The 24,857-nt window shown below is 40.4% G+C and overlaps 2 protein-coding genes across 4 annotated transcripts in view; both read left to right on the forward strand.

The window, feature by feature from the left end:
• drap1 (DR1-associated protein 1 (negative cofactor 2 alpha)) lies at window positions 1–5,750 on the forward strand. Of its 3 annotated transcripts, none has more exons than XM_058068910.1 (8): window positions 1–342; window positions 1,067–1,139; window positions 1,305–1,398; window positions 1,467–1,592; window positions 1,660–1,750; window positions 1,814–1,908; window positions 3,369–3,450; window positions 5,010–5,750. In XM_058068910.1, exons 2-8 carry the CDS (start codon window positions 1,085–1,087, stop codon window positions 5,148–5,150), a joined length of 684 nt encoding a protein of 227 aa, XP_057924893.1. In that variant the 5' UTR covers window positions 1–342; window positions 1,067–1,084; the 3' UTR covers window positions 5,151–5,750. The 3 variants fall into 3 exon arrangements, with proteins under 3 accessions (XP_057924893.1, XP_057924891.1, XP_057924892.1); XM_058068908.1 differs by lacking the exon at window positions 1–342 and adding an exon at window positions 412–788; XM_058068909.1 differs by lacking the exons at window positions 1–342; window positions 3,369–3,450 and adding an exon at window positions 463–788.
• A 6,856-nt stretch (window positions 5,751–12,606) lies between these two features.
• The window catches only part of LOC131125156 (mitogen-activated protein kinase kinase kinase 11), a 42,402-nt gene continuing 30,151 nt past the window's right edge, over window positions 12,607–24,857 (forward strand). The window contains exon 1 of the mRNA XM_058066399.1: window positions 12,607–14,278. Coding sequence (XP_057922382.1) covers window positions 13,537–14,278 — 742 coding nt within the window. The 5' untranslated portion in view covers window positions 12,607–13,536. The remainder of the gene's footprint in view (window positions 14,279–24,857) is intronic.

The following is a 24,857-nucleotide window of genomic DNA, read 5'->3' on the forward strand; positions in this document are numbered from 1 at the left end:
TTCTCAATCCTCAGACCTGAAAGAAACATTTGAAAGACTCGCTCGGTAGATTACATTTTGGAAAACACGGATTAGGAAAAAACCCGCAAAATTTGACTCAAGAGGCAAGGGTTGTTCCGTGGTGTATTTGCCATGTTATTACACATTAGTGCCCCTATAGATGGCACTAATGTGTTATGCGTCCGAGGAGTATGTTGTGTTGAGGAGCTGTTAGTTGTGCTGTCGCTCTTCATATATATAAGTTATGAGGATATGAAAAAACAATTAGTATCAAACAGGAAATACATTTATAATAAGTATTTTACGTTGTAATTATTCGTTTTTTTATTCTGATCATGACAGGTGAGGCTCCTTACTTTCCTCTCAAGACTGCACGTCAATGCCTATTTCTAGATTTTGTACACTATTGTTCTTGTATAAAGTATTAGTGTTGTATTCGACCCTTCCTTGTACTACACGAGCATAACTAACATTTATGACGTCAGCTTGAAACAAAATCAAAACAGGAAATGATACATAATAGAGCGTCTCACTGGGAACAAGCCGTCGGTCGTTAGGACCCTGCAGGAAAGGAAACATCGCAGCTGAGTGGCGAGTGTGTCAGCCGCTAACTAACCAGCTAGCTCGCTAGCTAGCCTGGCGCTTGTCTACTCGGCAGGAGATTTTCCCCACCGTATGCTTAAGTTTTAACTACCAGGCGTTGATATTTTATTCTATTTTCTGTTGACCGCCTGGGCTGCTTAACTATGCCGAGTAAAAAGAAGAAATACAACGCCAGGTTCCCCCCGGTGAGTGCTGAACTTTGCCGAGCCGGCGTCCCAGCGAGCTAACAGCGGCTAATATGTTTTTATGCTAACTGTTGTTGTCAATATAGTTTGTTGGCGATATTCCTCATTCATCGGGGCTAATTGAGGGTGTTAATTGTATCATTTCACGTTTGATTTTGTTACATTCACACCGTGCAAAAACAAAGGGAAATAACAATGCAAAATAGGTGATTAGCATTGTTTTTAGCACGGCGAGCTAACACGAATGCTGCCGTAACGCCCCGATGTTTCCTCTTCAGGCAAGAATTAAGAAGATTATGCAGACGGACGAAGAAATCGGCAAAGTGGCTGCAGCGGTACCCGTTATCATTTGTATCCTTTTTGTCGAAGGGCTTCACTTTCTTTTTTGCTAATGTTGACGGTGAATGAAGCTCCGCCTGAGTAATGCCAATAATGCAGTGTTTGGATATCGTTATGCTAAAGTTGCACTTGAAAGCCGTGTTGGATCATATCAAAGTTCCTTTACGGTGCCATTAGCAAGAGCACTGGAGCTTTTCCTGGAGTCGCTGCTGACAAAGGCTTGTCATGTCACCCAGTCCAAGAACGCAAAGACGATGACGACGTCTCACTTGTAAGCCCATTTGCCTCTTGAAGTCACGTTTGCAGGACTGAAGAACACCATGTCTTCTCTGTCGATAGGAAGCAGTGCATCGAACTCGAGCAGCAGTTTGATTTCCTGAAAGACCTGGTGGCAACCGTGCCCGACATGCAGGGCGAGGGGGACGACAATCATGCCGAGGCAGCTGGGGAGAAAGTTCCACGCCGGTAGTGACGACTAAATTGCGTTAATCCATCCGTTTGTGTTTCCAACCTTGCAATTTTTCTTCCTCAGCGGTCGAAAGTCGGCGTCTGGGCACAAAAACGGCGGGCCGGGCTCTAAAGGCAAGGACAAGAAGATGTCCGGCACCGAGTCTGAGCAGGAGGTGTGTTGTGGGAGGTCACCGCGCCATCTCTTCAAATCTCTATAAACATTTTTCATTCTTTAGGAGGACTCTGAGGACAGCGAGACAGACGGAGATGGAGACGAAGAGGACGGCTCTCAGTCAAGCACAAACCTGCAGGCTGCATCCAGGTTCCACAGGTATGGTCTCCACCAACACATAACTAGTACAACTTGTGTCCAAAGTGGGACTAAAAGTAATACTGGTCAGACCCTAATTTGGCCCTGCTTTCTGCCATTTTTTTTACACGTTTGTCACACCTAAATGTCTCCAATCATCAAACTGATTGAAATAATTGATTGTCTGATCACCGTAGATGGGCATGTCCTGCAACTTCATGTCAAAAAACCTGAACTGGCCCTTTAAGAAGGTGCTTCACATGCTTGTAAACCCTTTCAATGTGACTTAATTGAAACAAGGAAAATCATCATTTAATGATGCTCTTTTTGTATAATTTAAGTCTGTTAAATCTGAAACATTGTGACAAACAAATGGAAGAAATTGGGGAGTGTGCAAATACCTTTCCGCAGCAGCATATATGGACTAGGGGTGTGAATCTCAGCACTGAGGACGATTCGATACACATCTCGATGCACTGCTAGCAATACGATACTTAAACGATACATGGAATTTTCTGGCGATACGATTCACCCTCTTCACGATGCGATACGATGCAACAATCATTTACTTGCAATATTACATTACATTACATTGCAATATGATATGGTGCAATTTCTTGTGATATGATGCAAATAAACAAAGGGGAAAAATGGAATTCAGTATGGTCCTACAAAATGGATTTGGCTTTATTCCTTCTAGGCACTTGGCAGTAAATTCAACTAAAGGGCTGTTTGTCTTTTTTACTATGCACCACTTCTTCATCATTCTTTTTGCCATCTTGGGGGGCACTTGTTGCAGGGACGGACAAATAGCTCCTGGACAATTTGGAAAGCAGAGTAAGATCCACTTGTTCTGACCTAATTTGCTTGGTTTTTCCCCGATGTCCGACGAGGAACTAGACGGGGAGGCGGCAGTAGACTTGTCCGTGTTGTTGTGGTGTCCACTTTTTAAGGGGGTCTGCATGTTTGTCGTGCTGCTGTTGTACGGCTTCTTAACACGGCATTCTTTGCAAATGACGGACCTTTTGTCGAGCTTTCCGCCGTTCTTTGAGAATCCGTAGTGTTTCCAAACATACCATTTAAACGTTGTGGTGGGTTAAAGATAGAAACTTCCTCGCTGCTGCTTGTTTGCGAACGTCCATGCTGTTTTACTAGTAGTTGTATGTGCCTCACGACTTCCGTCCATATTCAATACAAAACTGCAAATAATGATGGTGCATTCATTGCGCCTGGGGAACAGCATATGGGGTGAAGTTGAACATTAATAAAATGGCGGTTGCATTGGATTTTACCAATGCCCACAAATGCATCGCGATTCATCTAGATTTCACCCCTCAATTGCATTTGTACCCGGTGAACGAGTTGATGCAATCACTTTGCGCGCATGCGCATTGATGTATCGATTAATATCAATTATTTTCCACACCCTTAATATGGACCTACATTGGGTGTACAAAATGTTCCTCTTTTCTTTTTTGCAGCCCTCAGTGGAAAATGTTTAAGCACCCCTGGACTAAAGCAATGGTTGTCAAAATGTTTGACACCAAGTGCTACCTCCAAAAAGTCAGTCCCTCGCCACTTTCGCAGCTTCACTCTATCACGTTTTTTTCCATGATTATTAAATCATGCCGTTCCGTGGTTGAATGTCTATTAATGGTAAAAAAAATATATACTTACTGAAGCATGTTTGATGTATTTTATACCTACATAAAAATGACAAAAGACACAAAAAAGGTTCAAAGACACTGTTTATGATGTGTAGTATTCTACACCGTCACTGTCACTGGGTGTCAGTAATGTTCGGTGACACACAAAGCCAGACTTGATCGCTGGGAACAATAGGCTCCTATTGCACACATTTATAGCAACACACGCAAACACAACAAGCACAAGTCTTACTTGTGTTTTTAAATAGTTTATTGTTTACTATATTGTAGTAACTATAAGGGTTGTTATTTCAAGCGTAGAGGGCTCCAATTATGTTAAAGATACTTAAAAGGTTATAGAACAGGTTTTCTATGGTTTTTAATAAAAAAAAAATTCCATTTAGAAAGAAGGGTTTCCATCCTACTGGGTGGAAATTTGCTTATCACTGTCGGGTCTGGAAACAATCAACCGCAATAAACGAGGGATTACCGTGCCACCTTTTCTTTTACTCCCTCTGCACACCAATTTAATTGGAATGCAATATCAGACAATTAATATTATCAGAAATAAAAGTACTAATTTTACGTAAATATAGTATCATAAAAATATTTTATTTAAAAATGTATTTACATTTTGTAAAATTATTTTATTTATTAAAATTTTTATTTTATAAATTTTATTATCAAACAAATTTTACAAACATAATTTGTTACATTTAATTAAATTTTTTGTAATATGAGAAACAATATATATATAGTTTTAAATTCTTTGGAAAATTTTCCACGTTTGTCACACTTCAATGGTCAGATCATCAAACAAATGTAAACACAACTCAGAACAAAATGCAGTTATGAGACAAAAATGCAAAGCTACATGGCCCTGTGTGAAAAGGTGACCCCCCCCCCCCTCCTCTTTAAAACTTAATTGAGAGTTATCAGTGTGGAAAAGGTTATAAAACAATTTCTAAAGCTTTGGGACTCCAGTGAGGGCCACAGTGAACCTTCCCAGGAGTGGCTGGACAACCAAAATGACCCACAGAGGGCAGCCACAACTCATTGTTGAGTTGGCGATGGTGTGATGGTCTGGCATGCTGTGGCATGACCTTCAAAAGGCATCATGCTGGAAAAGCCTCCAACAATTCCTCCACAGAGCTGGATGAGACTCATTGCAAGTTAAGTGTTGAGTTGTGTTGTCATTGGTTAATATTTACATTTGTTTGATGATATGAAACATTTAAATGTGACAAACATGCAACGCTAAGAAGTCAGGAAGGGGCAAACACTTTCTATTAACTTTTAGCTATTAAGTATACAACCACTTAGCATATCTACATGGGTACACTACAAAGTGTACAATGTCAAAATGACCCCACCACGAGGTACCACCAGATGGCGCACGTGTACCACAAGCAGTCGTAGCCCCTCAGTTTGAAAAGCACTGAACTACGTTGACTGTGTCTGCCCCCACCCTAACAGCGCCAACACCCAGCACATGCACACCGCCAGCATGGCGGCCGGCCAGCCCCGCAGCCCCGTGGCCTTTGCCCCCCACGCCTCCATGGTGAGCGCTGCTCCGCCCCCGCCGCCCTCTGCACCGCCCAAAAGCGAGGACTATGACGACGAGGACTATGACTCTTAGCCAACTTCTACACCTATATTACTGCCTCCTCCCATTTTAGTTTAGTGGAGAAAAGGACTCTTCATCAGGAGGCAGGAAGGAAACTGGTTGTATATTGGCTTTTTGTTCCTTTTAAATACAGCTTTTATTTCATTCTAGAGGAGAATCTTTTTAAGAAGTTGAGTTGAGATTATCAGACAGGATAGGCGTGGTTTGTGTTGCTCTCTAGCTTTTTTCCTTTGCCACGCCGTATTCCTTTCCGTAGGTGATGGCGATAAATCCACCTCTGTCTTTGTCTCTCCTTTTAAACGGCTTTTAAACCAAAGCAAAGCCGCTCGGCCCTCGCAGAAGCCGCGCCGTTTGCTTTTAAAGTCGTTACGTTCCGCCCTCATTTTTTCTTTCTCCTTTTCTTCTGTGTTGTGCTTTTGAACCTCACCCCCCATTCCATCCCCGCTCCCCATTTTAAGATTCTTTTTAATGTATGAACTGAAAGCGGACTTGAAATATTTCCAGATAGGAAGTAGAAGCTGCATTGTAAAGTTTTTAACATTCTTTTTATTTTGTATGAGTGAAATAAATAAAAGAAAATCCTGTTTCAATGTCTTTTGTATTTTGTATATTCTGAGTGTGCTGTTGTACTGTTAACCCACATGCAAATGCATAATTAGTTATTCCCATAAATGCCATTCTTGTACATTTATACTCGTGATTTAAGACTTTTCAAGTAATCATGCAACATTTTATCTGGCAAATGTATTTTTTTATTCTCAAATGTACAACTTTATTCTCGTAATATAAATTTTTTTCCTCATAAATTTACATCATGTAAATTCACGACTTCTTGTGATTGTAAGATTTTTTTCTCAAGACATTCTCATAAATGTAAGACTTTATTGCATTTTTCTAAAATCTTGTAGATTTACGACTTTATTCTCGTTCTGAACATGCATACAAGTGTTTCTGCTATAGACAGGACGTTTTCTGCTTTAAAAAAATATAAGAATACAGAGGGACTCACAACACAACTAGACCACGGACGATGAATAGATACTTTATTAATCTCCAAGAGAAATCACATTTCCAGCAGCTTTGCAAAAATTTCATAATCAATTTCAGCACTTAAAAATACAACAAGGCAAGATAGGAGCGATAAGAAAATAGAATCAATAAATGTGGATCAACTGCATAATAAGGTACGTGTGTGGAGCAGGACATTGATAATCTGCCAGTTTTTCATTGGAGCAGGACGGTGAGAGTAATCTGCCAGTTTTTCAGTGGAGCATGACAGTGATATTAATCTGCCTGTTTTTCAGTGGAGCATGACAGTGAGAGTAATCTGCCAGTTTTTCAGTGAAGCAGGATGGTGATAGTAATCTGCCAAACTTTCAGTGGAGCAGGACGGTGAGAGTGATCTGGCAGTTTTACAGTGGAGCAGGTTGGTGATAATAATCTGCCACTTAAACTGTTTTTCTGTCAGGAGATGTTGCAGTGCATTGGATGATGCTGGTAACATATTGTACGCTAACTGGCGATTGCACGCAAACTGAGGCAAAATTTGCGTGTAAAAATACCCAAAAAAGATGCAAACCGGGGCGGATGCTGACTGAGGTTCCACTGTAAATGTTTTCATCTTTTCCCACATTCCTAAATATTTCCACATTCCACATTTTCTCAGACAAAATTCCCACCAAGAATGGGTTCTCACATTCCTCGTAATTTGACATTTTTCTATAGGCCTACAGTATTTCAGTTCAGTGTCATCACGCCAGCGTTCACCTACAATTGTCCTACAAAAGTATGGTTTTGCATGATTTGGCGTACTTGTGGAGGTTATGCAACTTTTGCCTTTTTTTTTTTTTTAATATCAGGAAGGTTCAATTTTTTCTCAAAACCGTTCAATTTCCGCCCACTGACTCCTGACCCCACCAGCAGCCTGCTGCTGGTCTTCTAGATAAGAGCAAGGCAGCACAGGCCCAGGTTTAAAGGTGATTGTTACCGTGGACATACTCCACTCGGGAGTCTTGTGTCCGGCCCCTTTCCTCTTCCTCTTTTTCTTTATTTGTCCAAACAGTCCATTCTGCCGGGTAAATGCCTCTTCTCTATGAAGCTTGGACACGCCCACACAGCTAAAGCAAGCAACACGGTGCTGGGGACGCAAAAACAACTGCATCCTTCCTGCACAAGCGTTGACTCAGCGGACCTTGATGCAGGGTGGGGTTTGGTGAATGTATGTGAATGTCGGGAGGGGGGTTGGCTTTAGCGTCCAAACAAATGTCGTCCATGGAGCGAGGAAGGAGGGAGGGGAAAGGGAGCCGTCAAATTGGAGGAAGCACACTGTTTCCACACAGCAGCTTACCCGGGCCAAAGGTGCTCCTCTTATTTTCCTTTCTGCCTGCTTTTTGCTGCACTCTGAAACCAAACATGTCACTACCTTTTCAAATTGAGACAGAAATATAATATACAGTGCATCCGGAAAGTATTCACAGCGCTTCACTTTTTCTACATTTTGTCATGTTACAGCCTCATTCCAAACTGTATTAAATTAATCTCTTACCTCAAAATTCTACACAAAATACTCCATTATGACAATGTGAAAAAAGGTTTTTTTGACATGTTTTGAATTTATTAAAAATAGAAAACAAAAAAATCACATTTCCATAAGTATTCACAGCCTTTGCTTAATACTTTGTTGATCCACCTTTGGCAGCAATTACAGCCTCAAGTCTTTTTGAATATGATCCCACAAGTTTAGCACACCTATCTTTGGGCAGTTTTGCCCATTCTTCTTTGCAATAAGTCTCAAGCTCCATCAGGTTGGATGGGAGACGTCTGTGCACAGCCATTTTCACATCTCTCCAGAGATGTTCCATCGGATTCAAGTCTGGACTCTGGCTGGGCCACTCCAGGACATTCACGGAGTGGTTCTGAAGCCAATCTTTTGAGATCTTGGCTGTGTGCTTCGGGTCGTTGTCCTGCTGAAAAATGAACCTTCGCCCCAGCCTGAGGTCAAGAGCGCTCTGGAGCAGGTTTTCATCCAGGATATCTCTATATATTGCTGCATTCATTTTTCCTTCTATCCTGACTAGTCTGCCAGTTCCTGCTGCTGAAAAACATCCCCACAGCATGATGCTGCCACCACCATGCTTCACTGTAGGGATGGTATTGGCCTGGTGATGAGCAGTGCCTGGTTTCCTCCAAACATGGCGCCTGGCATTCACACCAAAGAGTTCAATCTTTGTCTCATCAGACCAGAGAATTTTGTTTCTCATGGTCTGAGAGTCATTCAGGTGCTTTTTGGCAAATTCCAGGCGGGCTTCCATGTTCCTTTTACTAAGGAGTGGCTTTCGTCTGGCCACTCTACCATACAGGCCTGATTGGTGGATTGCTGCAGAGATGGTTGTCCTTCTGGAAGGCTCTCCTCTCTCCACAGAGGAACGCTGGAGCTCTGACAGTGTGACCATCGGGGCCTTGGTCACCTCCCTGACTAAGGCCCTTCTTCCCCGATCGCCCAGTTTAGAAGGCCGGCCAGCTCTAGGAAGAGTCCTGGTGGTTCCAAACGTCTTCCATTTACAAATAATGGAGGCCACTGTGCTCATTGGGACCTTCAAAGCAGCAGAAATGTTTCTGTATCCTTCCCCAGATTTGTGCCTCAAGACAATCCTGTCTCGCAGGTCTACAGACAGTTCTTTTGACTTCATGCTTGGTGTTTGTGCTCTGACCTGCACAGTCAACTGTGGGACCTTATATAGACAGGTGTGTGCCTTTCCAAATCATGTCCAATCAAGTGAATTTACTGCAGGTGGACTCCAATTAAGCTGTAGAAAGATCTCAAGGATGATCAGTGGAAAAAAGATGCACCTGAGCTCCATTTTGAGCTTCATGGCAAAGGCTGTGAATACTTATGTAAATGTGATTTCTTAGTTTTCTATTTCTAATAAATTCAAAAAAAGTCAAAAAAAAAACTTTTTCACATTGTCATAATGGAGTATTTTGTGTAGAATTTTGAGGTAAGAGATTAAATTAATACAATTTGGAATGAGGCTGTAACATGACAAAATGTGGAAAAAGTGAAGCGCTGTGAATACTTTCCGGATGCACTGCAAATAATACTGTACAGTCCATTGAAAATGTTCGGAAAGTTTTGCCTCAATTTTGTACACAAAATTGTACAAAATTGTACACTGTACTCTGTTTTCATACAGTATTGTTTGCCAATTTGTTCTGTGCTATAATAGAGCGCCCTACACTTAAATGACTCCCTGACTGTGCAATATTTTTATTGAATCTGTCGGCTAAATAACCCGCTGGGGCCAAAGAGAATCATCTCCGGGTCGGGAGATGAGATCCTACCTCAAGTACCTTGCATGGAGAAATTGGTGTGGAGTCTGCAGTGATGTGGACTCTGCATCCGTCCGTTGTGCTGGAGAGGGAGCTGAGCCGGGAGGCAAAGCTCTCAATTTCCTGGTCGATGTAGTCTGATATAGCTTTGGGTAGTGACCGAAAAGACAAGGTCGAGGTTATAAGTGGTCTTGCTAATGTTAACACCTAGTATAACAACACGGCGTTTGTATGAGCATGCAAACACCTAGCATAATAGCCAACATGCTAAAGTTGTCATTAGATAGCATGATAACAACTATCAACTATCAAAATGTGTTTTGAGAGTTATCTGCTGATGACATCACAGTCACGCGACATACCTTCCGGTTCCGGTTTCCATTTTCTTAGCTAGCGAGGAAGAACATTTTGTGATTTGAAGTGATTGTGATTTAAATGTATTATTACAGATGGATTCATGCAGTGTATTAATAACACAAGACGCACACCATATTGTACGCTAACCGGAGAATGCATGCAAACCGAGGCAAAGTTGTGGCGTACATTTTCACCGTTAACCGGAAAACACGCTAACCGAGTTTTCACTGTAAATATTTTGTATTTTTAGTTTCATGTATTCATTTTACAGTTTTATTATATCATAATATATTACTATATTTTAAAGAAATAATGAAATTGCCATTTTATTAGATAAATGGTTAACGATTAACTACAAATGTATCTCTTAATTCATTATTAAATAATTGTATATATATTTTTAATATATTGTATTTATATCATATGTGTATATAAGATGACCAGACTCTATGGACACCCAGTGCAGTTATTTTTGAAAACATTTTATATATACAGTATAATATTAATAAACTGTATAATTTTAATACAGTTTTACTTCGGTTTTTATCCCTCATTTATTGCAGTTGACTGGAATTTCCACGAGGTAGGATTTAATATTAATAATCAGAATATTTACCATTATTCAAGCCCTGTTGTCACTTTCACACGGCTATTATTCTTTTTTTACACCACATTAATGTGCAGGGTTCCAACTAGGCCTCCGATTTATTTGTTGTAAACAGAAGAACGTGGGGAAGATGGACACAGTAAGAGGGCAAAACCTTACCACTTCCACATGGAATGGGAGGTGGACGTTTGTTTGCCTACTCTATCATTTCACATGCTGCGGCTGACCACGTGCACTGTTAAGGTAGTGTAATATAATGTCATGTCTCATCTATGTAACATGTGACTTGGACTAATAATCGTTCATAATAAACCACAAAACAGAATAAAGTCGTAAATTTACATGACTCAAGTTATTCATGTAGCTAGTTTGCCAATATTGGTGGTCTCTCCCACCTCCCACCTTTTTTTAGCAGTGTATATATGAAGAGCTTGCAACCAAAAGGCGCTAAATCCAATTTTCACAAAGTTGCATGTTTTTCATGAGTTTAATAACCTCTGTCATGTGTATCCAAATCACATATTTTGGTCTTGAAATCATTTTAAAAAATATGAAAAAAAGTGATATGAAATTTATGCTTTCAACCAAAAGGCGCTATTTCCATTTCAGATTTCAACCAAAAGGAGCTAAATCCCTTTCTTTATTCTTTATTCTGATTGGCCCAAGTTTCCCATCTATTGATAATCTGACCAATCAGAGAGAAGAATACAATTGGCACTGCACATACAGAAAGCCAGTATCAGTGCGCATCCTGTTTTGTTTGTGTACATTAAGAACACGTATGATAGTTACAGTATGTTATGCAATTCAGGAGAACACAAATTGTGTTTTTACAGTATTCTGTAACATGGAAGTTTTTTTTACGCCATAAAAGGCATGTCTCTACCTTGACACCTCCGACTTTCATGAGAAACATTATTTTACTTGTACTAAAAAACATACAATGTAAAGAGTTTGTAATGAGATGATTTTTGTCACTGTCACCTTCATGGTGCAGTCAAATATGAGCACTGCTTTTAATAACATTTTTATTATTGTCTGCAAATTGTTCTTTTTCATGTGTGGCTCTACTGCAGCCTACAGGTTGAATGCACCTGCAATGCATGACATGTCTTGTACCATTGTCTTGTATCGTTGGGTATGTTGAGTTGTGTTAAAGCTGATCATCATGGAATGTGGATGATGTTAATGTGTGCTATAATATCTTAACAACATTTTATCAGTAACAGTGTACTAGTGGTAGGTTATAACATTTTGTTTCTGTAATGTGTGAAGGTGAACGAGTGCATGTGTGTGTGTGTGTGTGTGTGTGTGTGTGTGTGTGGGTGGGGGGTGTATTGTATGTTGAGAATGGCTTCTGTGTTGTAATTATTTTATTAGCATAGCACATTAAAGCACCTTACATTATTTTACAACAATGTCATTGAAGAAGTTAAAGGCGCTAAAGCCATCATTTCAGCCAAAAGGCGCTAAATCCGAAAAAAAATAATAAAAAAAAATATATAAAATACATGGTGTGTGCAGGATTTTTATAGCATGCATTTTTATGACCTATATTGATAGCTCTTTCATTTGCAATATAGACTTAATGACCAAATAGATTGATATGTGCGTAATTAAAAATCATTGATTTTCTCGAAATCAGTCAAAATGGATTTAGAGCCTTTTGGTTGCAAGCTCTTCATATGTGTCTGTGTCATAAAAATATGTGATAAACAACATAATGAAAAAAAAACTTCGTTTAGACAAGTGACAAATTGTGAGTGTTGGCAGCAGAATAAAAGGCACGCCAGCCCATTGCTGGCCAAAATAATCCAATACATTAGGACATTTAATCTTTATCGTACTGTTTTGCAGCTGTAGCGTCACTTTCCGTCACAACGGAACCCTGAAATGCCCTACAAATTAAAGCATAGTCTTAAAGTGTGTGTCAATCTCCCTCGTGTACAGTAGTGTACAGCAGATGATGGAGGCCATATTTAAGCGTCGACACGGACTAACATTCTGAGTCAGCTTCGCCGATTTTTTTCTCGCTGGGACAGTACTGCTCACGTTATTTTGCTTTTATTTTGACGGCACTACCCGGACGTGCGCTTGGAATAGAGCGTCGTGCGTGAAGAGTCCCCTGTCATGTGACTTCCTGTTGGAGAAGCTAAAGTTGTGAAGCCACACCCTCCGCTGGCTGTTAGCAAACACGTAGAAGCGCTCCGGACTCCTCCGAAGGGAATATTTCACTAAACCCTATATGTGTTTTTTTAATCAGTTTTATCCGTTTCGTGACAAGCAGGGCACGGACGCGTACGACTCCTCACAGGACCCCCCCTCCAACTACCACCGTGATGATGATGATGATGATGCTCCACTAGATGTGCTTTGAAAAGATAAGGACAGACATGTTTGGGCTACAACGTTTATTGTTGTTGTTTACTGTGGAAAAACGGATGGCTGAAGGTGGGATTTCCGTTAAGTTTTGATCACTTTGAGGAAAAAAAGAAAAATGGTCACCTCTAAAAGTTATCGTCAAAGACTGGACTGAATGCTCCCTTTCCTGCCATTCTTCTCTCCACTTCCGGTCTGTGGTGGCCACTGCTCTTAATGGCTAAAAATACTTTTTAAAAAAAGTTTCCAGTGAGCTAGCAAAGGCTAGATGAACTTTTGTCGCTTTGGTGCGTAATTGTGTTCAGCAGGTGCCAATTGGCCGAGCTAATGCCCTCATGATGAGGTTATTCAACAGTCTGCAAAGTACAGGCTGCTGAGATTACATTGTGCTCTAACCATGCGTTGGGAAACCACACGCTGCATGTCTGCAAACCACAGCAATCGGAATCTGTCCTAATCCATACTGCCCCAAATCTGCACCAGCGCCACCCCCCCTCCCCACCCCCATCCCACCATGCTGCATCAATTGAATCCATTAACCCTGCTGCAGATCGTCCGTCGCCTGCGAACCGGTGAACATTTCATTCATCCCTGATGAGCCAACAAGGCGGGCAGGAAAGGGAGCTCGGTGCAATAAAGTACTCCTTTGTACTTTATTTTCAAACCCGTGGGCCGTAGACTCAGATCCAGTCAAAGCAACCGCCATGGAGCCGCTGAAGAACATATTCAGCCGAGGCCCGTTGTCCAGCTGGAAGAACTTGGATCAGTCGCAGAAAGGCAGCTTTGCCAACCCCATGTGGACAGCCTTGTTTGATTACGAGGCGTCCTGCAAGGATGAGCTCACCCTGCGCAAGGGCGACCTGGTGGAGGTGCTCTCATTAGACTCTGAGATATCCGGGGATGAAGGTTGGTGGGCGGGTAAGGTGAACAACAAGGTGGGCATCTTCCCCTCCAACTACGGCTCCTTCAAACCCAGCGGCTACGGGAAGCTGCCAGGCAGTGGTGTGGTCGGGGAGCTGGGCGAGTTGGAGCCGGAGGTGGTGAACTTTCGCGAGCTCAGCCTGGAGGAGGTCATTGGGGTGGGCGGTTTCGGGAAAGTGTACCGTGGCACGTGGCGAGGCGGTCTGGTGGCGGTTAAGGCCGCCCGACAGGACCCGGACGAGGACATCAGCGTGACGGCACAGAACGTCAGACAGGAGGCGCGTCTCTTCGCCATGCTCACCCACCCCAATATCATCACCCTAAAGGGCGTCTGCCTGCAGGAGCCCAACCTGTGCCTCATCATGGAGTACGCCTCCGGCGGGCCGTTGAGCCGGGCGCTGGCCGGCCGACGCATACCCCCTCACGTCCTCGTCAACTGGGCCGTGCAGATTGCTCGGGGGATGCTGTACTTACACAGTGAGGCCATCGTCCCCGTCATTCACCGAGACCTCAAGTCCAACAACAGTAAGTCTCAATCCCCACATATTGGGGAACTTGCTGGACGTTCCCCTTGTCATGTTGTCATCAACTGTCATGCCAGCGGTGTCCACATATTGCTGCATATACATACGTGTGTGTGGAGTCAAAATGATAATTCATATAATAGTACTGGTACTAATAATAATACAATTTTCACATATGCAACTCAACTATGTGTGTGCACATGTGCGCGTTAAAATGACCCTGCGATATGCAACCTACACGCTACACTCCTCCACTTCTGCCCCCTTGTGTCCATTTGTATGGCTTCAAATTGCTCTTGAAGTGAAATCCTTTAGTGGGCAGTTGCATCATCACCTCTTTTAGCTTCTTGCTAAAGGTAAAATACGTTGTTGGGATGGGGCGTTTGGGTCTATGAAAACATAGAAATACGTCTTTGGTACTGAATGACATCGTAGTAAAAAACAAACAAACCAAGAGTTGTCAACTTCAGAGCATAAATAATGTCATTTTAGTAGCATAAAGTTGAAATATTACAGAAAGTTGCAAAAATAGAACAAAATAACAAAGTTGTCATTTTTGGAAAATTAGGTTGCAGAAAAAACCTGTAATGTTATAAGAATAAAGTCATAATTATGAGAAGAACATTCCACGAATAAAGACAAAAACAGGAGAGTTGGAAAATACATGTAACATAATCAGGAGAAATATTATGTATAATATAATATAATTATATTAATATATATATATAATATAATTATATTAATATAATTGTAATTGTAATTATATATATATATGTGTGTGTGTATATATATATATATATATATATATATATATATATATAGTGTATATATAATCAGGAGTTAATATTTTATGAGAACAAACTGGTCATTTCAGTGGCATAAAGTTGGACCATTACGGCATGAAGACGTCCTTTTTTTATAGTCGTAAAATGATGACCAACAAGCAGTACAATAAATCAAGTAATTTGGGGAAAATTACGTTGTGAAAAAGTGATTTTTGGAAACAAAATTTCTAAAAAAAAGCTGACATTGAAATAGTTGGAAAATATAAAAATAACCAGTAAAAACGTGTAACAACATGAGGAAAATGTAATTTTTGTAGCATTATTTTTTTGTAGCATTATTTTAAAAAATGTATTTAAAAAAATGTATAAAAAAAAAAGAAACAAAAAATGATGTTGTAATTTGTGGAAAATTGGGTTGCAGAAATACTTACGATGTTGAGAATAAAGTCAAAACATTTTGGCAATAAAGTCGTAATCATAAGACAGTTTCCAAGAAGAAAGTTGAAGTGTTTGGGGGAAAAAACAAGAATAAATGGGGGGTAAAAAGGACAAAAGTCACAATTTTATGGCAAATATGTGGTAATATTACGAGGAAAAAAACTGCTGTAATTTCATGAGAATAAAGTCAAAATATTAAGCGAAAAGAGTTGCAATTGTATGAGAATGACGTCCTAGCATTGTGACAATGACATTTTTGTAGCATAATGTTGAATCATTACTGGGATAAAACTACTAAACATTGTCATAATATTATAAGAAACAGCTATGAGTAAAGTTGTCATTTTTGGTTGCAGAAAAGCTTATAATGTTACGAGAACAAAGTGTAATTATTATGGGAATAAAATAGGCATGTCTGGCTTTTTTTTTATGAAAAGCGATACCGATACGTGTAACATGACATATGACCTGTGGTTGAATGAACATGTATGTGTTGTATGTAGCAACTTTTAAAATATTGGTTTTCATGATTGGGAAAAAATTTATATTGCATTATTATTATTAGACATCCTTAGAATAAAGTCATAATTAGGAGTACAATTCATTCATTCATTTTCTACTGCTTATCCGCACAAGGGTTGCGGGGGTGCTGGAGCCTATCCCAGCTGACTTCAGGCGAGAGGCGGGGTACACCCTACACCAATTAGGAGTACAATGTTTAAATATTTTGGTTGGGGAAAAATGGCCAAAACAGTTGCAAACAGCTTTTACCAGAATAAAAAAATATTAAGACCAAAAAATGAGATTATAATATTATGACGAATAAAGGTTATTTGATAAGAGCTCGGCAGGCATCATGAAGAGGGAAGAATCCCGCATGACAGGAAGGAGGAAGTGAGAGAGCGTGGAGCAGTGTAGCATGCACAATTTTAACACAGGGGTGGGCAAACTACGGCCCGGGAGCCACATCCGGCTCGCCAAGTGTTTGAATACGGCCCACCCGTTCTTTTCTTGGCTATCCTGCCATGAAGTCCAGCATCCTGAAGTCGCCGCTTCACTAATTGATACTGACACTGGTGTTTGACGGCTACTATTTAGTGCAGCTGCCAGGTGACGACCTGTGAGGCGTCTTAGTCTTAAACTACACACTCAGATATTTGTCTTCTTACACAATTGTGCATTGTTTTTCTGTCCTTGTTAGACCCAGTTTGTGCTGCTCTCTGAAGGGAGTATTAACAGCATGGTAAGAGATTTTAGTTTTAGTTTAGATTTTTTGATGGGTTTTCTAATAATCCATTAGCCTTATAAAATGATGAACTTGGATTAGCAGCCATACCAGGAGATTGATGCAGAGGACTGACAGTTGTTGATAGTTGGCCTCTATGCAAAAATGTAGAGCGTTCTTTGAAAATCATGATTAATTTTAATTGTTTGTGAAATGGATAAAAATGTTTGTGAAATGGACAAAATTGTTTGTGAAATGCATGAAAATGTGTTTTTCTTTGGAAAACAGACATTTGCAAGTGATCCCAAACTTTTGAGCGGTAGTCTCGTCTGGGCCCCTGTCAATTTTGTTAAATCAATGCGGCCCACGAGTCAAAAAGTTTGCCCACCACGTTTTAACACACGCACACAAGTGCACACACATACAATTGTAAGTAGGTCATGGTGTTATATTCGTAAATAAATTTAAATCTTTTTTGTGGAGATGTCACACAAGTACAACATATTTGTGTCAAAGTCATGTAATATATCTTGTATATATCATATACAAGATGTAATATATCATGTTTTACGAGTTTCTCTCGTTTTTAGTCGGGAACTGATATTATCCTGAAACTTACCTATGTTCTACTGCTGATTACTAAAGAATGCAAAAAGGTTTTCTGATGAAAGACGGGAGTCTAATCTTTCTTTTGTTAGCTTCCATGTTTATATAAGCAGAAATATCAATATTCTGTGTGACTTGAAAATCGGACAAAATGGTGTAAAATGGTCGCTACTGAAGGGTTGTCCTTTAAAAAAAAATGGCTGGGATTGAAAGAGTTAATTCAATACTGCTTTAAAGGAACCTGCGGTGGTCTCCATGCCGTTCTTCTTGGGAGGTACCCAGACAGTAGAAAATAATCCAACAAGTCAAAAACATGGCGTACTGGCTGACCGGACAGTACATTTATCCACGTAATAAAGACAAGTCAGAGGAAAATTCGGTTGATTAATGAGATGGCGCCTCCGGTAAGATGATGCAAGATAGCCGGGGGGGCGCGGCGCGGCGCGCCGCAAGGAGGAAGTGTCCGCTGTCACGTGCAGCACGAGTCCTTGAACAAAATAGCGGTTTTTGTTTGTGCAGGTAGTCGGCCATTGGTTTGCAGGTGCCATTTTTGTTTGGGGACAAGGGTAATTTCCATTTTTTATGCAGATTTTCTTTCATTTTGTGTGTATAACATGTTGTTGTTGGCCATTAAAAAATATAGTTGCAGGCCAGACATGGCCGCTATGAGACCTCCCTGCTATATGTTGTGTAATGTAGCAGTGCTGACTAGGTCATACTTGGCACAACTGGACATCATATATAGTTCTGATAGAGGCGGATTAAGGTTTCAGAAGCCCCAGGCGGCACTGTGAGGGTTGTTTGAGAGCAGTTCCTGATTGGACTTTGATGCCATGCAGGGGATTTGGACCTTGTCATTTAAAGCTGCAGGCAGATGTATCGCTGATAAGGCCTTGTATCTAACTAGCGGCTGTCATCCAAGCCAAGCTGAATGCAATCACTGGCAGCTCTGTGATTGCATCTGCCTCCTCCGATAACGCTGTGTTGAACCACAGATCTTACCACACTGAAAAAAAAAAACAGAACTGTCCCCATCCCGGGCTCGGAACTGACTCTGCAAAACATTGCTGGCTTGCTGTCGAGTTCTGGGAATACGACCTTGGCACCATGTTGTTCTTCAGCGCTCAGCGTGGGCTCTTCTTTCAACTTCACCCTTCGCTGTGTTTGGACACGAGCACAATCCCCGTCCTGTGCTCCCAGGAGATCCTATCACCCACCCACCAGCCCCCCCCCCCCCCTCCTGCCCTGTGTGTTTTCATTCTTTTCCACGGCACGTCTGCGCTGCTACTACCCTGTTATGACACTTGGCCATATCCTGTTGACGTAGCCCTGGTGGTGATGGTGGCTTATTTCATCACACTGACCGTTTGGCAATAAGCGTCAGTACACTAAAAGCAAAACTCGATCAATATGAAAACACAATAGCGAGACAAACACCATTTGCAGAATTATTAGTTCCCCTAGTAGTGTACTTCTTCTTTTGTGGAGTTGCCATTTTGAAAAACGGGTCATACTTCGGTAAGTGTACTGTGGCTGACTGAGGCTCCAGTGGAATATTTCCATCAGTACGCCTGCTAAATATGTGTACTGGGTACACTGCATACTCACTTCCTGAGGGGGCACATTTTCACAGTGTCCCAAATCCGTTCAGGACTTCAGATGAACGTTTTCTTGCTAGGAGCACAGTGGCAGCTAATTCACTAATTAATCTTAGGAGCACAAGCAGAAAAGGTTGTGGCGCACTCTGAAACCAACATTTTGACTGTATTACTACTTGAACAATAAAGTACCCTGTGTTGTTTCTCTAGCATCTGGAAGGCCTCTTGGCTAACAACAATTATTTCTCTCAATGTTGACGGTTTCATTTCGACCACCGGGCTGTGTGGAGATCCTTGGGTAGTACGCCCTGGTTAGCAGGTTTTTTTGGTTAACGTCAAAGGTTTTATACCACAATTTTGCCTTGTTTTGCGTTGATTCTCTGGTTAGTGTACAATATGGCACATGTCTTCCTGTGTTATTAGTACACCGCATCTGTATTCTTTATTAGGGCTGCAATGTTTATTCTGATAATTCCAGCACCTCCTATTACAAAGAATATCGGATGATCTTTCGTGGTTGCTAAACTGGAGGCTAACCAGTAGGCGAACATGTACGGTGTATAATGGATGTAACGTCGTCTGGTTGAAATGCTATTGAATCGATGGACAGAAATATGAATGACTTGGTAATTGTAATAGTTTAATTTCATTTGAACGTGCATCAGATTCCAATTGAGTGCATCCCATAATCAGTTCCCAGTTCCACATGTCCAAAAGGAGTAGGAAGAAGCAAAGCTTTTTAAATCCTACCCCTCCATCTGGTACTTTTACAATCTGTAACTGTTAAATTTGTTCACTTCCTGCTGTCCTTTACTTTATTTTATTAATTTTAATTTTTTTATTTTTTTAAAATGTTTTTATTTATTTTTATTTTTATTTTTTTGTCACGTACCGAAGTACAAGGTGATATGACCATACAATGCCATAATGGGTACCATAGTGCGTGTCAATATAGTGATATGTATAGCACATCATGACTGGTTCAAGACTCTTCATCCTTGTATTTAGCAAACATCAACTGCTTGTATTGTTTCTTGAATGGTCTCATCCTTGTAAATGTTTGAGTTCCTTACCCAATCCATTCCATAGTTTGATTCCACATACTGAAATGCTATGGCTTTTTAACGTTAGGATATTTACCTAGCATATAAGTGTTTCAAATTTAGTTCTTCCCTGAGATCATATTTCTCCTCTCGTAGAGAAGTATTGGATGACATTTTTAGGTAATTGGTTATTTTTGGCCTTGTGCATTATTTTAGCTGTTTGAAGATTAACTATATCAGCAAGTTGAAGTATTTGTGATTTTAGAAATAAGGAGTTAGTATTATGAATTATCCTTACTGACTTTTTTTGCAATACATTTAGCGAGTGAAGATTGCTTTTATAGTTTTTCGCCCATGTTTCCACACAAAAAGTTAGACATGGTAGAACCAGAGAGCAATAAAGAGTGTGGAGTGATTTCTGATTGAGAACAAATTTTGCTTTGTTCAATATTGAAATGTTTCTTGCCACCTTATGGTGAATATTTGTAATATGAGGCTTCCAGCTCATATTTTCATCTATTGTGATCGCCAGAAATTTATTTTCCTTGTGGAATGATCTTTATTCAGCTGAAGTGTGAATTATTCTAAACTCGTTTACCTGTAAACTTTTTCACAATATGAAATATTGTTGCATGTTTTCTGGCTTGTTTTTTTTCACAGCTTCATTTTGCACCCAAAATGAGTATAATTTTGTTTTCTTTTTCCCCCCAAAACCTTATCCCCCATCAACTTACGTAACAGTAGTATCGCTCGTCTATGCCGTCATTAGCATGTGACTCTCCAAACACATTTTTATAGTTTTACATGCATATAGCAATTGCATATAATACACATCAATGATGAAAAAAAGGGATTAAGTTTACTCGTACCTTCATTGAAGACGTGACAGTGTCGCACATTTTAGCCTGGAGCCCTTCCATTAGTGTCCTTACTGAAAACGATGATTGCGATATTTTGCAGCTTTCTCTTCTTCATCTCTTGCTTTTTCATTGCGAGTTGCAGCCGCTTGAGGTATCGAATAAATCGATAAGATTTGATGGGAGAAATATTAGAATTGTAGTTGTAAAAGTCAGAGAAGGCTTTGCTGGCCCTGACTGTACACCACTCCTGAAGGTGTTAGGAGGTTACCTACAGCCACAGCTGGTCATGTTTTTTGAGACCTTGCTAATTCATTTGCTGTATATGTTGTTTGATGGCAGAGCATTGTAGCGTTCTTTTCTGATCGGCTTGGTGACATCACACAGTCCATCCGGACTCCACGTGGCATCTCGTCCATTCCATCTATGGATTGTGTGTCACGAACAAACGAGCGTTGTCCGTCGGAAGAGTGGATGTCAGTGCAATCAAATTTTATTTTAAGCCCGGCTTGAATTAAATTGCATGTTTGTTCCCGCTGCAGGCTCCTCCGCTTTCCAAATGATATGTTATTTTCAAGCTTTGGACCAAAAAAATAGTAGAGAAATCTTTGAAATGCTTACATCCTTCCCTACCGTTTGTTTATTATTATTATTATTATTATTATTATTATTATTAACAAATGAAGTAAGAAATACTTGGACTCTGACACCACACACCCCCAGCATGGACTGTTTTCTCGCCTGGCGTCGGGAAGAAGGCTCTGCAGCATCCGTTGTAGAACAACCAGGTTTAGAGACAGCTACTTCCCCCTGGCCATCAGACTGCTGAATGCCAAATAAGCCCACACACAGATGCAAAACTTTAAATTATTATTATTTATTCTAAATTATTTAAATTATTTGTACAAATTACTGTTTACGCTGTACATTGTCCATATTTGATGTGATCTATTTATTCTCCACATTATTATTTATTATTATACGGGAGCCAGGCAATGACATTTCGTTGGCAATTTCACTGCTGTGTTATTGTGCAATGACAATAAAGAAAGTCTAGCTCTCTAGCTCTCTCTAAATAAAGTGAGACGACAACAGCTGTCACTGCACCCAGTGTTGGTAAAATGATGGCACTTCCTGGCGCACAAACCTGTGCACAAATGTGCCAAGTCAGCAGATTAAAGGCATGAAGCATCAAATGTATCATAAATGTCCATGTTGCTGTTCGCACCCATGTTACAATATCTTTACAAAGCTTCCTAAGGCCTAAAATAGCTCATCGCTACATGCTATAAAGGTCTGTGGTGGTAAATCCGCTAAGCAACTCGCTGACCTTGTTTTTCTTTCTTCAGGAAGAAGTCTGTTAGATTTGGGATCAGCAGGTCCTCCTTCTTTTGGGACATGCCTCGACCAGCATGTTTTCATTCACACACTCGAAACATCCCCCGCATACTGTGTGTGTGTTTGTATGGTTGGTAGGGGTGTCACTCAGAGGCTATCCAGATGGAAGGGTTGTTTCAGCTAGGCCTGTCAAGTTTTGCTGAACAATAATTGTCCTACAAGTTATTGTCGAAAATCGATATTATTAGCAACATTTTTTTGAGACAATTTTTAAAATTAGTTACTGTATTTTCCGGACTATAAGTCACACTTTTTTTTTCATAGGTTTGTTTATACTCCAGAGCGACTTATAAATGAAAAAACTGCTTGTGTTACATAAACACTGGACACCTTTTCTGTTCGTGTTTATTTTTTGTTTAACTGAATAACCATTGTGTTAGCATATCTTACACCTATTCAGCTTTTATTGTTAGAACTAGCCTTCCAAGAGGACATGATGTCTGTTTTCGTCAAGTAGTTTGTAAAATAAATTACCCGCAAAAAATGCGACTTATGTATGTTTTTTTTTCTATGTATGTTTATGTCTTGTGCGACTTATACTTCGGAGGGACTTATAGTCCAGAAAATACGGTATATGGCATAATAAGTTGTAACAATGCGAGTACACTCTCAAGAGTGATGATTTAGGATATATTGTTTTTTTTTTTAAACAAACTCTTTTCAATGCAATAGTCATTTATCGACCGTCTCTAGTAGGAGACGAATAGGTGGGATACACTGTGGACAACATTCTGTCATTGTTGTAATGATGTCATATAATTTCTGTACAGTACCATTTAAAGTGGTTTGGCACCTCTGGACTTGATGTTGTCCAGTGTATTCTACCTTTTGGTCAAAGCCTACTGCAGTAGGCTCCTTCATACCTGGTGCTAACAGACAGTACACAGCGTGGACCAAGTACTGAAGTGTATGCTAATCACACGTCGAGCAGAAGGTAATGATGTCATATAATTTCTGGACAGTACCATTTAAAGTAGTTTGCTACCACTGGACCTGATTATTATTATAAAATGAATCAACCAATTAATTATGTTTATCATTTCAAGTTAATTAAAATAAGTGTGTAAATGGCTTCAGTTGAAATGTCTGAAGAGCCTCTGTAAAAAGTTTGGGAACCACTCATGTAGCCTACAAGAAGATTAGCAACTGCAGCACATTAGCCAAGACCATACGGCGCTTGAACGGGACCATTTCCAGTTGCTCACTGTCGTAACTAGCTTTATTTTTGTAAAATAGGTTGAGTATACGGCTGTGCTAGAAAATACAAATATAATAGTAATAATATAAAATACTAAAACTGCAAATTTCCCCACTGAGGGACGAATAAAGGCATATCTTACTAACTAGCGGGTTTTGCATTCCGGGTTGCATGTATTGATATGACATTGTTTAAAAAAGGTAATCAATGAAAAACTGCATACATAAAGACATTGACTGTATCGTTCTAAAGGAACCAATATTGTCCTTGAATCGTATCGTTAATGAAATCAATGGTTCCATCGCTACGACTTAAGGTATGTCTTAGTCCAGTCTGATGTTGGGTCAGATTTCAGCTTCACTTTTTGTGTCCACTCACGATGGCTATGGTTTAAGTCTGCTTATTGACTCAATAACAAATTGAAGGTGAAAGTTTAACAGTCATGCTAATGCAGTATGCCTACTACAAAAACACTGTGCAGGGATTGGAACAATAAAAATGAAATCGTTCAGGTGAAACACTCTTAATGCACAAAATAATCATTAAACGTCTGTAATCATATGATGCATGCAGAGCAATGAACGATGAAGGTCTGAAAGCTGTAAAAATCCCTCCACAATGCAAGCAGAGGGCATAATGGGGTGCACATCAGAATCCACTTGATAGAAATATTCACATTTCCTCTCATGTTCACTGTAAATACTATTAACTCCAATACCGCTCTCTTTCCACACACATCGGCCTGCCTTGTTTCCTTGGGCTTTGTCTCCTTTCTTCCTCTTTAGGAGTTCATCACAATCAGAATCAGAAATTGTTTATTGCCAGGTATGATCAAACACATACTAGGAATTTGTTTTGGTGATGTCGGTGCAGACAAATCTATTAAAAATTAAAATACAAAATATACAGAATAAACAGTACAAAGTCTGTTTTGTTTTTTATTCCGGAAGCACAGTCTGATGATTATTTCAAAAGAGTCCAAACTGAGCGTTAATGTAACGCATAGAGTGAGTATCAAAGTGGCAGGATGAGGCAGAGGTGGGGTGTGAGGAGTGTCAGGGTGGTTTCCGGGCCTTGTTGATAAGCCTGGCAGCATACGGGAAAAAACTGTTCTTGTGGCGTGAGGTTTTGGTCCTGATGGACCGCAGCCTCCTGCCAGAGGGGAGCGTCTCGAAGAGTCTGTGTCCGGGGTGAGAGGGATCGGCCACAATCCTTTCTGCACGCCTCAGGGTCCTGGAGGCGTACAGATCTTGGAGGGACGGGAGATTGCAGCCAATCACCTTCTCTGCAGACCGAATGACACGCTGCAGCCTGCCCTTGTCCTTAGCAGTGGCAGCAGCGTACCAGATGGTGATGGAGGAGGTGAGGATGGACTCAATGATGGAGGTGTAGAAGTGCACCATCATTGTCTTTGGCAGGCTGAATTTCTTCA

Source organism: Doryrhamphus excisus, chromosome 3 (assembly GCF_030265055.1).
Source record: "Doryrhamphus excisus isolate RoL2022-K1 chromosome 3, RoL_Dexc_1.0, whole genome shotgun sequence".
Taxonomy (NCBI): domain Eukaryota; kingdom Metazoa; phylum Chordata; class Actinopteri; order Syngnathiformes; family Syngnathidae; genus Doryrhamphus; species Doryrhamphus excisus.